Genomic DNA, 14,907 nt, shown 5'->3' with positions numbered 1-14,907 from the left:
AATATAGTCTTTAAAATTGAGGACAGGGCCTGACACACAGTAAAAGCCCAATAAATATTTGTTGAATGCATCTGTCTTTGAGCATGGTAATGATACAGTAGGCATGTTGAAAACCAAGGCATGCTGGTCGGGGCCCTTGGCTAAGAGGAGACTCTGCCTTGGGCCCGCTGGTGTAATAAACTGCACTCCAGTATTAAAAAAAAAAAAAAGAAAACCAAGGCAAAGTTTGTATGCATTCAGAGCCAGAGGCTCAGAAGAAAGCATAATCAAGAACCCTATTGTCAACTGGTATAAGAATCATGATATGAAATAAAATAGGGGATATAACAGACTGGACATTTCAAGGCTATAGGGTTCTTCTCAGAGTGTAGAGAAGAAGGGAGTCTGAAGGAATCGGTGGTAATGATGAAGGGAGGCCCAAGGCATCTATCTGGGTAGATGGTAATAACTTAGCAAGGGCATTGGGATTCCCTCTATATGGTGGGAGTGAGGCTTGTATTCTGTAGGATGGAAAACTATCAATATATTAAAACATCTATAAGTGCATTATGGTATATGATTATGCTCACATTAATCACTGCAAATAAAATCAAGCTTCTTTTTGTTCCATAGTAACATGAAAACTGGTAGATGGGTTATCTCTAAATTTTCAAGGCCCACTTATTTCATTTTCAATATAGGCTAAGTGGCATACACAAAATCATTCTGGGGAGCTGCCAGGGGTTAGGGGGACATGTGAGGAGAAGGGTATTTCAAAAAGAAAGATAATTCCCATAAGATCAACTGAACTTGAAGCATAGGGAGAGATCTCTAATACCACCACTCGGAAGAGATACACCACCTATACTGAAAATGTCATGGACAAAGTGAGCTCAAATAATAGCCTGAAAGAAAGTAGAAAAGGGAAGGTGCTCCAAACTGTTGGTGTTTATTTGCAAACGAGCTGCTTTTTGAATGGGAGCTCTGTTTCAGGGTAAGTGACAGCAAGGATTTATTTAAAAAAACAGAATTTTTTTTAAAGATTGCTTTTCCAAGACAGTGAAGCCAGCCAGCATCATTATAACACAACAATAAAAAATTAAGTGCTGTGCAACTTTATAAAAATAAAATTCAGGAGCCATTCTACTTTGGAATACCAGTTGGTATGCCAGTTGTTCTAGCTGTAACAACCTTATACAGAACAACCTAGGGCAAAGACATCATCGTTCTTCATTGATGTGCAAATTTAATAGCTCCTAAATGATCTTCAACATTCACTTTTTGTACTGGAGAAAAAGGACACATTCCTACCTCTGCCAGGAGATGTGTAACCATGTCGATGTCATTGTAAGTTCTGGTCATCTGTTCCACCCTGTCTGTGCCTAGAACTAAGATAGTTAAAACAACTTGGTTATAGGATATAGAAATAACACAAAGTTTTAAATATTCATAAGAATTGAAAGATAACAACAAAACAAACAACTCAGGCTTTTACGAAAAGTTATTTAGAATAAAAATACAGGTGAAAAAAGAAAAAGGAAAGAAATATTTCACACATTAGACAGTCAGGACAGACCAATGTACTACAAACAAAACGTATATCATACAATGAATTGAGAAAGTATCAACTGGTCACAGGGTAGTCACCTCCTGACTATCTTCTCTTTCTGTGGTAAGACTGGAATTTTGTCTCACTCATGTCAGAAGATGTAGGCCAGAGAATTAACTAAACTACCAATTGTTTTACACCCTAATCTAAAGTTATTGAGGGGTGAGTTTGTGAGGAGTTATTCAAAAAACTAAGATCATGGCATCTGGCCCCATCTCTTCAGCAAATAGATGGGGAAACAATGGAAACAGTGATAGACTTTATTTTCTTGGGCTCCAAAATCACTGCATATGGTGATGGCAGCCATGAAATTAAAAGACACTTGCTCCTTGGAAGAAAAGCTATGACCAACCTAGACAGAATATTTAAAAGCAGAGACATTACTTTGCTGACAAAGGTCTGTTGAGTTAAAAGTTATGGTTTTTCCAGTACTCATGTATGAATGTAAGAGTTGGACCATAAAGAAAGCTGAGCACTGAAGAATTGATGCTTTTGAACTGTGGTGTTGGAGAAGACTCTTGAGAGTCCCTTGGACTGCAAGGAAATCAAACCAGTCAATCCTAAAGGAAATCAGTCCTGAATATTCATTGGAAGGACTGATGCTAAAGCTGAAACTCCAATACTTTGGCCACCTGATGTGAAGAACTGACTCATGGGAAAAGGCCCTGATTCTGGGAAAGATTGAAGGCGGGAGGAGGAGGGGACGACAGAGGATGAGATGGTTGGATGGTATCACCGACTCGATGAACATGAGTTTGAGTAAACTCTGGGAGTTGGTGATGGACAGGGAAGCCTGGCGTGCTGCAGTCCATGGGGTCACATCGGACACAACTGAGTGACTGAACTGAACTGAATGTATAAAGGAAATTAATTAGAATTCTGTTGTGACTATTTTGAACATCTGTGATCAGCTATCATGTAAGCTAATATCAATAATTAAGGAATAGGACTTGCAGGACTTTTTGTAGTTTTATTGTGAATCATAACCCTTTTAGCTTTAAAATTCTTTTTCTTTATAATAAACTTCATTATAGGTAGGCCCTTGCTATAAAATGAACTGTATACTGTTATATTCCTTGCATTACTGAAACCCATTATTTCTGACACTCCATAAATTCAGTAATTGCACTTGACTAATTTAGCAGTGGCCACAGAACTGGAAAAGGTCAGTTTTCATTCCAATCCCAAAGAAAGGCAATACCAAAGAATGCTCAAACTACTGCACAATTGCACTCATCTCACACGCTAGTAAGGTAATGCTTAAAATTCTCCAAGCCAGGCTTCAGCAATACGTGAGCCGTGAACTTCCAGATGTTCAAGCTGGTTTTAGAAAAGGCAGAGGAACCAGAGATCAAATTGCCAACATCCACTGGATCATTGAAAAAGCAAGAGAGTTCCAGAAAAACATCTATTTCTGCTTTATTGACTATGCCAAAGCCTTTGACTGTGTGGATCACAATAAACTGTGGAAAATTCTGAAAAAGACAAGAATACCAGACCACCTGATCTGCCTCTTGAGAAACCTGTATGCAGGTCAGGAAGCAACAGTTAGAACTGGACAGGGAACAACAGACTGGTTCCAAATAGGAAAAGGAGTACGTCAAGGCTGTATATTGTCACTGTGCTTATTTAACTTATATGCAGAGTACATCATGAGAAACACTGGGCTGAAGGAAGCACAAGCTGGAATCAAGATTGCTGGGAGAAATATCAATAACCTCAGATATGCAGATGACACCACCCTTATGGCAGAGAGTGAAGAAGAACTAAAGAGCCTCTTGATGAAAGTGAAAGAGGAGAGTGAAAAAGTTGGCTTAAAGCTCAACATTCAGAAAACTAAGATCATGACATCTGGTCCCATCACTTCATGGCAGATAGATGGCGAAACAGTGGAAACAGTGGCTGACTTTATTTTTCTGAGCTCCAAAATCACTGCAGATGGTGATTGCAGCCATGAAATTAAAAGACGCTTGCTCCTTTCTTTGGAAGGAAAGTTATGACCAACCTAGACAGCATATTAAAAAGCAGAGACATTACTTTGCCAACAAAGGTCCGTCTAGTCAAGGCTATGGTTTTTCCAGTGGTCATGTATGGATGTGAGAGTTGGACTATAAAGAAAGCTGAGTGCCGAAGAATTGATGTTTTTGAACTGTGGTGTTGGAGAAGACTCTTGAGAGTCCCTTGGACTGCAAGGAGATCCAACCAGTCCATCCTAAAGGAGATCCGTCCTGGGTGTTCATTGGTAGGACTGATGTTGAAGCTGAAACTCCAATACTTTGGCCACCTGATGTGAAGAGTTGACTCACTGGAAAAGACCCTGATGCTGGGAAAGATTGAGGGCAAGAAGAGAAGGGGACGACAGAAGATGAGATGGTTGGATGGCATCACCGATTCAATGGACATGGGTTTGGGTGGACTCTGGGAGTTGGTGATGGACAGGGAGGCCTGGCGTGCTGCGGTTCATGGGGTCGCAAAGAGTCGTACACGACTAAGCGACTGAGCTGAACTGAATTTAGCTCCAAAGAGAAGAACAGATAGGACCCAAATGATTCCACAAGCACTTTTAAAGCCAATGATGCATAATAAGAGAGGAACTTTTGACTTTGGAGAGCATTAATGAAACCAACTTGTGTTTGATTTAGACTGATTTTATAATTTGCTTGCCGTGAAATGTGAAAAAGCAGAGGTTTGAAGCAGAGAAGCTGAATTCATGTATTTGAGTGAGCTTGAACAAGTCACTTACCCCTTCTGAGATTCAGATTCATATTTATAATATGGAGGTGATAGAGTCTCACAAGGTCATTAGGAGGTTCAAATATGATAATTTACTAAGTAGTATTTAATAAACTAAGTATTACATAACTATTCATAGCTATACTCTTTAAACACAACTGGTATGTATGAAACAGCCCCGATTTAAAATTCTCTGTAAACAATGCACTGAGTTGGCAGCAGAAACAATGAGTTAAGTTATCTTTAGTTCCCTGGACCCATCTTAGCACTTAAGATTGCTCAAAAGATACCAGAGACAGGTTTTACTTTAATCTAAGCCTTTAATTTTTCTTCCCAGCTTCACTGCTCAAAATGAAACTAGGGATTACCCAGAGCAAATTATTAATGACAGTCTTACTTCTAGTTAAAAGTAAAACAATATGCTGGGTTTTCAGTATTAAGAGATTGCTGGAAAAGTTTTAAACTGAAAAGAAGAAAACTAACAACAGCAGCAAGAAAAACAAAACTAGAAACATTTTTATTCCAAAAGAATTTTTATTTACAAGTAGTTAAAATGGCCCACACAGGGATAAGAGAAATAGGCTTTTGGGCCTAAGGAATCTTCACAGTTTAACTTGGTGGCATAGCTCAGGAACAAAGATGAAAAACTGAGGCAGATACATGCAGTGTGTGGTCTCTTCTACCTCCTGTGTCAATAATAGACGGGGGAAAATCAAGTCAATATAACCACACTCTACACTGCAAAAAACTAGCCAATGTTTGCAAAGACAAATGTAACACAGTGCAGTGAGTCTCAACTCCAGATTCTAACTTAGTTCATTTAGAGGGACCCCAGGGCACAAGTAGCAAGGAAAACACACCAGATATTCTGATGTGAAGCTAGGGATGAAAACCACTGAGCCAGGATTAACACTCAAAGAAAGAACCAGGAATCCTGGAAACTCAGTTAAAGACAGTTTTCATACAACTAATTTAAAAACTGCAGGACATGGCTTATATTATTTGACTAACAAGAGTTGAAGATGAAGTGGAAAATTTAATTTGAAGTAAAACCAGTAAATTAAGGCTGTAATAAAACACTGTGAGATACAAGTCACACATGATAAAACGGGAATTGAAAATGAAGGACCCAGTAATTACAGAAATGTCTGGAATAAAATATGTTTTAGTGAGGAGAAACTAAAATATATTTGCTATAAATGCTAACCATCTGTCATAGTCTAATAATTTCAAGCTGAACCTTAAGAAGATATTTAGTTTAATCTCATTTTCTTACATGAGGAACCTTACTGAGAGGAATTATGTGACATGTCCAAGATGGCAAAGCAAACTATTAGTGGCAAAGCCAAGATATAATAAGGAGGTGATAACACCTTCCACCTCACAAGGTCCTAAGAAAAAACTTGGGTCTGCTCACTCTCAGTGATGGGTCTTTGCACCATGTTGCTATTTCTACCTTAGTACCACCAAGGTCAAAAGGCTCTCATCTGATGAAATATTAGAGTACTCATCTGTGAACACAAGTTATAAAACAACATAGGTCCTGCTTTTATTTTTAAGGTGTGAGTATATCTATACATGGACTTCCCAGGTGGTGCTAGTGGGAAAGAATTTGCCTGCCAATCCAGGAGACCTAAGAGAGATGGGTTCGATCCCTGGACTGGGAAGATTTCTCGGAGGAAGGCATGACAACTCACTCCAGTATTCTTGCCTGGAGAATCCCATGGACAGAGGAGCCTGGCGGGCTACAGTCCATGGGGTCACAGAGTCGGACATGATTGAAATGATTTAGCATGCACTCATATCTATACACTTCCCTGGTGGCTCAGACGGTAAAGCGCCTGCCTACAATGTGGGAGACCCGGGTTCAATCCCTGGGTCGGGAAGATCTCCTGGAGAAGGAAATGGCAACCCACTCCAGTATTCTTGCCTGGAAAATCCCATGGACGGAGAAGCCTGATAGGCTACAGTCCATGGGGCCTCAAAGAGTCGGACACGACTGAGCAACTTCACTTAGCATATCTATGCATATCTATACACAAGAGAGGCTGAAAGAATGTACATCAAAATGTTAATAGTGATTATCTCTGAGTATGGATTATAGTTGATTTGTTGTTCTCTTGTCAGTTTTTTGCTAATTTTCAATGAAGAACAAATGTTATCTTTGCAATAAAAAAATAGCAGCTCTTCTTCAAAGGCTCCGAAAAGGAAAAATGAATTTTCAAATGCTTAAGTATTTATTATGAGAAAGAAGTTAGATAATGCAACCAGAATTCTCCAGTTTGTTTAGTCTGTAGACCACCAAGCCCAAAGGCTGGGCTACCTCAACTGCACAGAGTTGCTCAATTGATAAAGGAACACAAAGGATTCTTCTTTGCAGCCTAATCAGTTCTGTCTTCTCTTCCTTAACACAATCCTCCTGATAAAGATAGGCTGTTTGGAATGATTCCAAAAGCACTCAGGGCAAGGCTCTTAAGTGTTCTCTTGGCATTTAGGCATGGTGATTAAATGCTTTCAAAGCAATAGACTAATTCCTCACTTTAATTCTGTAACCAGGAATGCAGGGCCAAACAGACTGACTTTATTATAATTAATCCTATCAAATTCTACTTTCCCTTCAGTTCTCAGAGGTTAAAATAAAAATGCGAAATGGTGCGGAAATTACCAATGCTCTGTGCTTGTTTCCAGACATGAACCTTCTAACTCTAAGAAAGAATTATTCATTAGAGAGACAATAAACATTTTTACAGAACAGCTTTGGTTTATGAAGGTTGTTAATTAATGTCCAGTATTTTTGTTTAATATTTGGAGAATCTAATGTTCCTGAACAAACACGGGGGAGATGCTTTTTCTTCACTAATTCTTTTTCTTCACTGATTCTTACTTTATAACACATAATTTTACATCAACTCCCCCCAATCATTTTCAGGATGGAAAATGCCAATGTTGACCCATTTTGATATCCCTGTTATTTACATGAGATGGTGCCTGAATAGTTCTCTCAAATGTCCTTTTTTAAGGTGTAGAGCTTTTACCGCAGTTATTTAATTTTTAAAAGATATCTGATCTTTCATCACTCTCCAATTCTTCCACATGAAAAAACAAAAACAAAAAACAAAACGAAACACAAACACTTCCTCCGTGACAGGGTAAAAGCAGGAATAGCTTCTGATAACTACAGACCGGTTTTGAGGTTTTAACTCCAGAGCAGTGTTTTTTTGCTACTATAATACAGAGAACATTTCTGCAATACAAAAAACTGCCTTCAAAAGAACTGAGATGGAAAAAAAAGGAGGCTGATCATACGTATCACCTAGGACAGACTTTCTCAACGGGGTTCCAGGAGAGAATTAAACCCCATAGATAATGATTTGAGAGAATTTTCTCACTAATAATACCTAGATAGGACATGATGTATAAGTGATAAGGTAACTCATTCTACAATAGATGTCTTAGAGCATATGACTTAATTCTTCCATGGAACTGCTCAAAAGGAATTATAAATCCACTAACCTCTACAACTAGACTTATGGTTATTGCTTCCTGAGAATTACCTGTTGTATTTCCTTCCTGCAGGTAAAGGTTTCAAAGGCAGAGCTTGAGGAAAAGTATAACTACCAACCAGAAGTAATAATCTCTAAAACTGTACTTCTCTGCAAAATTCTGCACCCTCCCTAGTTTCTCAACTTCTCCAATTAACGTCTCTGTGAAGTGGCCGGTTTTGGTGACACTGCTTCAGATCTCTGGTTCTCAAATCTGAGTGCATCAGTACCAGCAGGAGGTCTTATTTAATTTAAACAGAGTAGGCCCCGCCCCCAGAATTTCTGAATCAGTAGATCTGGGATGGGGACACAGGATCTGTGTTTTTAACAAGTACCAAGTGATGTTGATGCCTTAAATAAACTTATATAACCACCCCCTCTTTCCTTATGCATTAGGCAGTGGTAAGGTGATCTTTTATTCCCAAATAAAAAATACCCTGAAAAGCAGATCAGGTTTCTACTTTGAGCCTTCACATGAACAAATGGTACTTTCTGTCACGGTGTGACTGATTGCACTGCTTGTCCCACATGTCACTGTGGGACTCTCTTAATAAAATTAGAAACCCCTGCAAGCAAAACACTCTTTGAGTATCTTAAACTGTGTGTGTATGGCAGGGACTGCCTGTGTGCTCCATCGCTTCAATCATGTCCCACCAGGCTTCTCTGTCCATGGGTTCTTCAGGCATGAATACTGGAGTGAGTTGCCATGTCCTTCTCCAGGGGATCTTCCCAACCAAAGGATCCAACCTGCATCTCCTGTTTTTCCTGCATTGCACATGGATTCTTTACCACTCAGCCACCAGGGAAGCCCATGGCAGGGACTAGGAGGGAATTATTTTTCTGGACCCACCCATTGTTTACTTTTAAAACACATGAAAGCAATCTCTTTCTGGTTTGGAAGGGGCTTTGGAGAACAACCAGTATCCTTTTATTCATGTGAGACAGGTTCCTATCCCAAAACTTTTGCCCGTTTCCTTCCAAATTTCATCATTTTCTTCTTACGGTACTTTGAACTTCTTTGTGTGAACTAAGAAAGAAAGTGCCTCTGCTTGGCACCTCTTTTATTAGTTGTCATAATTCATTTTAGTGAGCACGTGTCTACTGCCATGTGAGGGAACTAGGGACAAGAAGGGACTGAAATAGAACCAGCGAGCTGAATCCTAGGATCGCTTGCCAGTGTCCATAGTAAATATGCAAAACCAAAAAATCTTGACATTTCAGGGGGACAGAAAACAGTGGAAAAAGGTGAGAGAATGGTTTGTATCATGCTTTTTAAGACCCTGGTCAATGTGCTAAATAAAGTAAATTACTTATCTTTTACATTCATAAGATACAAATTCATAATGAAGTCTATTTATATTTGTGTGAACTGTTAACCCAAAGAATTGATAACTTTAAAATAACAGTGAAATTAAAGTACAATATAGAGAAAAAGTGGGCTTTCCAGGTGGATCAGTGATTAAAAAGAATCTCCCTGCCAATGCAGGAGATGCAGGAAACACAGGTTCAATTCCTGGGTTGGGAAGACCGCCTGAAGGAGAAAATGGCAACCTACTCTGGTAAATCCCACAGACAGAGAAGCCTGGTGGGCTACAGCCCACGGGATTGCAGAGAGTCGGATATGACTTAGCAACTAAGCATGTAGTTACACAGAAAAAGTATTAGTGAACCAATGATAATCCTAATTGTTTTCTTCATGATCTTAGTAAATCATATGTAGTTTAATGTTCAAATTGTTGAAGTGAAAATAGTACCATTAGATGAAAGGAATAGGACAGTTTTCTACATCCTGGAAGTATGGATCTTGTAACATCCTATTAACCTCTAGTTTTAATTACACTCTTGTTTACCTATAAACAAAGTATTTTAGAATCTGTTTACATTTTCTAGTCTTTTTATGTAAAATTCATCCTAACAGCAACTCCATTAAATCATAACCTAAAACATCTTTCTAGCTAGTCTCCCCTCCCTGCCCCCTCTAGTGATGTACAGAACAAAGAACATGTAAACTAAGTGCACTTTCTGTACCACTTTATGAAAATAATGACAAACTAAATTTATCCTGACAAAATTTCAGTTTGAAATTTTCTCACAAATCTAAAAACTCATGGAACAAAGGAAAATGGAATCTAAAAACGTGCCTTTTAAAAAGCATTTTCCAGAAATCTCAAGTAAGTAATTTCTCAAACTAAAAACTTAAGAAAACCTTAAGAGCCCTAATTTAATATTCAGCTACTTAATAGAATAAACTGTACAGAAACAGTTCTGTTTTGAGTTCCTAATTCAAGTTTAAACAAATTTTACAATTCTTTTTCTGAGCAGTAAGTAACCTGGTTGTAGGAAAGTACCATTAAAAGTTAATGATTACTATGAAAATGAAGATTTCACAACAATCATTCTCCAGCTAGAATCTTTAAAACATGGAAACACTCACTGGGCAAATATCTAAGAGCTGATGCAATCTCATATCTAATTCAAATGAAAATAGTTTTATAAATATATCAATATTGAACTCAGAGACTTACTATGTATTCTAATAGCTATTATGCATACAACATCTTTATAGTGAACACACTAAAAAAAGGAAAGCTCAGCCTGAATGCAGATTTTTGGAATAAGGTAAAAAACAACAACAAAAAAGATCACTCTTTAAACTTTAAAATATAGAGTTCTATTTAATTTTGTCATTTTTTAAGGGTGTGGGATAAAACATATCTATATTTAGGACATGTCTGACTTAGTTTCTCACTGAAATATTCTCTCTGAATCCTTATGTAAATAATGAAGATGACTATATAGTGTGCATGTATTTCTCCTTGGCATTATTAAAACTACTTACGTATCCAAGAACTATGGTTCTTAATGACTTGACACGTTCCTGTGGCTATGTCAGTTTAACGGACTAAATATTATATTAAGATAACAAATATAAAGGGATATTAAAAATTTAAACACGTTCACTACTTTTTAAAAAAATGTTTCCCTTTCTACTCAGTTTGAGGAAAGTATGAAGGAAAAGAGGAGAGAATTGGAAACCTCTGGGTATGCTCACAACCCTGGACACTCAGATTCTTAAAAACGTTAAACTTTCTGCGTTCAGACACAACACAATTAGAGTCATCTCTTCACGTTGTTAAAGCAGTTTGAGTTAAAAGTAGGTACAAACTAAACAACATTTAGGGATGCCAAAAATTGTAAAAGTCAACAAGACACTCATGATCTTTAGTTCAGCGGATAAATTCAAATACTCACTCATATAACGGAAAGTCTCTTCAGCAAGTACTGGAGAGAGGGTGTCAGATGCATGTTGCTGCTGGTGTGGGGACTGAGTCCAATCTTGATTTTCATAAAGAAAGAGAGAGTCCACCCTGAGCTTATACTGGGGTAGTTGTTCTTCTAGCAGGCTCACAAGCTCAACTTCAGGGACATCTTCATTGGAGCAGACATCTGAGGAGAAGATTCCATGTAAATGAATCCAATATATTCCAATTTACTAGGCTACAGAGAAAAATCAGTGAAATTAGTTCTGTGAAAGTAAGACAATCAAGAAACATTAGTCAAGATCATGTCGCCAATGATTTTTATCGCTGTATCCTAGAATTCCAGGTGGTCTTTCTCTAGGTTTCTTTAATATAAGAACTTCCACAATAGAAACATTACCATGACTTTTAATTATACTCTATTTAAAGTATATTGCTTAGGGAATATAACTACGTCTTTAAGTTTAGATTTTATTATTTCCTCCTTATCAATCTATTTAGTGCCGCTCAAAAGACATGTGATCTCAAATAACTCATACGCTTGAGGGAAAAAAGGCAACAAGACAACCAGCAGAAAATAGTGAGTTCAAAAGGAATAAAACAATATGTTCTTCAATAATAGAATTTGACCTCTGTGGAGGATTCTTCAAAATATGGAAAAGTTACATTTTACTATATTCTCCCAGAAGCTAGATATAAAAAAATCAATGTTTACTGGTTAAATGTTAAGCAGTAATGTTAACATTCCAGCACAGTGTCCTACACTGGTACTAGAATAAGTACGTAATCACTTCTACTTTAAAGATGTGATACATTTAAAGTCTTGAATATCTTTTACATCACTACTCTCACCTGCACACCTCTAACTGTCCCTGCATACACTTCTCTTGGGCTTCTCTATCTTCATGTGTTTGCTCCTGGCTTCTCATTCCAAATGCTGCTCATCATTTAACACCTTCCACATTTAGCAGTTTACAAAAAAAGGTTACCCTTTTTAATATGCTTAAAATACTAGGGCTTAAAATACAGAAAATACAGGATGTCATCTCAACCCTCTCATTTTTTAAAGACATCGGGTATTTCCTTTGTGGGTGGCACGAGAAACATGTTCTGACTCTGGCAAAGAACAACAAGGTTTATTTTAAGCAAATGTACCTTAAAAAAGTAAATTTCAACTACTTAACTTTAATTCAAAAATGAGGAGGCTGACATTAATCAAATATGAGGGGGCTGACCATATTAGAAAATCCTCTCCATATAGAAAGACAAGCAGTGGCTTCATAACCAAAACATGAGGTACATAATCACAGATATGAGGTACATTTAAAACCTTAAATGTGGGTCTGAAGAAGCTCCTGTCAACCCTTAGCAGATTGCTTAAGTAAGAACTCCAAAAATACATCCAAATAATATTACTATGAATTCTGTGTGACTATTCAAATTTTTCCTGCCATGAATATATGACATACATATTATTATTGTTACAATATGTGCAGGAAGAGAAGTTGACTATCAATACATGCAGAGCTGAAAACAAACTCTGAGACACTCAAGGGTATAATGCAAATGATGGGCAAAATTAATATCCATTAAAATAACTACTATTCCCTACAAATTTTCTTTTAATAAGCATTAATGAAATTCTGTGAAAATTCACGATTACCAGTTACCTACTTCCAAAATGAGTATACACTCAAGGTTTAGTAGATTCGAATAATATCCTTCAGACTAGCACCTCCTATTTGCTTCCGTATTTCTGATAATGTACTATTTAGTGATTTTCTAATTGTCCAGTCCTAACATTTTTATCCTTCAAATGTTCTTTTCTTGTGTTCACTTCTCTCTAGCCACACTGCCTCATTTAGATTCAAGGAAGGTCTCCTCTTGTTTCTCTTGAATATGGCCTCAAAGTGATCTGTTCTCATTACATTCATATTTTCCTCCACATCTTCATATCTTTCTTATGTTACTCTCCTATGCAAAGCTAAGAAAGGCTTGAATTTCATCTAGCCAGAGTGTAAAAACCTAATGAACAGTGTTGTTGTTCAGTCGTTCAATCATGTTCAACTCTTTGCAACCCCATGGACTGCAGCATGCCAGGCTTCCTTGTCCTTCACCATCTCCCGGAGTTTGCTCAAAGTCATGTCCTTTGAGTTGATGATGCCATCCAACCATCTCATCCTCTGTCGTCCCCTTCTCCCCCTACCTTCAGTCTTTCCAAGCATCAGCGTCTTTTCCAATGAGTCAGCTCTTCACGTCAGGTGGCCAAAGTATTGGCACTTCAGCATCAGTCTTCCAATGAATATTCAGGAATGATTTCCTTTAGGATGGACTGGTCTGATCTCCTTGCAGTCCAAGGAACTCTTCAGAGTCTTCTCCAACACCACAGTCCAAAAGCATCAATTCTTCAGTGCTCAGACTTCTTTATGGTCCAGCTCTCACATCCATACATGACTACTGGAAAAACCATAGCTTTGACTAGATAGACCTTTGTCAGCAAAGTAATTTCTCTGCTTTTTAAATATGCTGCCTATGTTTGCTATAGCTTTTCTTCCAAGGAGCAAGCATCTTTTAATTTCATGGCTGCAGTCACTGTCCACAGTGATTCTGGAGCCCAAGAAAATGAAAAGTTGAGACAATCAAAAGATCCTAGAAGGGTTGTGCTTGCTACTAGTAGAATTAAATTAATGCTAGAATAAAGCATAATGGAATATGGTCTTGTGATCTACAAACTCAGATAGCAAAGATTAAAAACAAGACTCAAAAGAACTGACCTTATCAGCAAGTAATTTAAGGACCTGCCAAAATAACAGTTTTCCAAATAAGACAACAAAATTCAAACATCAATGTAACATTCAAAATATTTGATAACAAGTTACTAGAAATGCAAAGAATAAGCAATTTGTAGCCCATTACCAGTTGGAAAATAAATCAACAGAAACAAGCCCAATAATGACAAAAATGATAAAATTAGTAAAGAGAAATTTTTAAAAAGCCATTATAAATATGCTCAAAGATTTAAGAGGAAAACTTAAATTTGATGAAAAGAGAAACAAAAGGTATACTTATACTTCTAAAATTCAAATAGAACTAGAGTGAAAGAAAGTGAAGTCACTCAGTCGTGTCCGACTCTGCCACCCCATGTAGCCTACCAGGTTCCTCCGTCCATGGGATTTTCCAGGCAAGAATACTGGAGTAGGTTGCCATTTCCTCCTCCAGGAGATTTTCCCAGCCCAGGGATTGAACCCAGGTGTCCTGCATTGTAGGCATATGCTTTACAGTCTGAGCCACCAGGGAAGCCCCCCAGAACTAGAGTACAATATCTAAATTAAAAATTCACTGGATAACATTAACATATTAGACACGCTCCAGAAGCAAAGAAAAGTAGACTTGAAGGCACAGCAATGGTAACTATCTCAAATGAAAAAAGACTAGGGAAAAAACCCAGAGCACCAGTGACTTATGTAGACAAAGTTAATAAAACTAAGTTAAGCAAAGTTGCAGAATACAAAGTCAATATATAAATTTCATTTCTACATACTAGTAATAACACCTGGAAAATAAAATTGAATAAATGATGTTATTTATAGTAGCAGGAAAAAACCAACAATGTAGGATTAAATTTAATAAAGTATGTGCAAGACCTGTGTAACAAAAATTGCAAGTACTATTTAGAGAAATTAAAGAAGACCTAAATAAATGGAGGATTAGATGACTTAACAGTCTTAAGATGTCAATTCTTTATCAAGTGTGTATCATTCCATTCAAAATTCCATCACTCTTT

General features: G+C 37.4%; 1 protein-coding gene across 3 annotated transcripts in view; it reads right to left on the bottom strand.

Moving 5' to 3' along the window:
* TRAK2 (trafficking kinesin protein 2) overlaps nucleotides 1–14,907 on the bottom strand; it is a 65,795-nt gene that overhangs the window by 20,202 nt on the left and 30,686 nt on the right. For 2 of the 3 annotated variants that reach the window (XM_043444815.1, XM_043444817.1), the window contains 2 exons: nucleotides 11,116–11,310; nucleotides 1,291–1,367 (listed from right to left, as the gene is read on the bottom strand). In XM_043444815.1, the coding sequence (XP_043300750.1) occupies nucleotides 1,291–1,367; nucleotides 11,116–11,310 (272 nt within the window). Of the gene's footprint in view, nucleotides 1–1,290; nucleotides 1,368–11,115; nucleotides 11,311–13,329; nucleotides 13,386–14,907 lie in introns of those variants that run through there. The other variant, XM_043444816.1, reaches the window with a different exon arrangement.

The sequence above is a fragment of the Cervus canadensis genome, chromosome 24 (assembly GCF_019320065.1).
Source record: "Cervus canadensis isolate Bull #8, Minnesota chromosome 24, ASM1932006v1, whole genome shotgun sequence".
In the NCBI taxonomy this organism is placed as follows: domain Eukaryota; kingdom Metazoa; phylum Chordata; class Mammalia; order Artiodactyla; family Cervidae; genus Cervus; species Cervus canadensis.
This window is presented reverse-complemented; position numbering and strand designations above follow the sequence as displayed.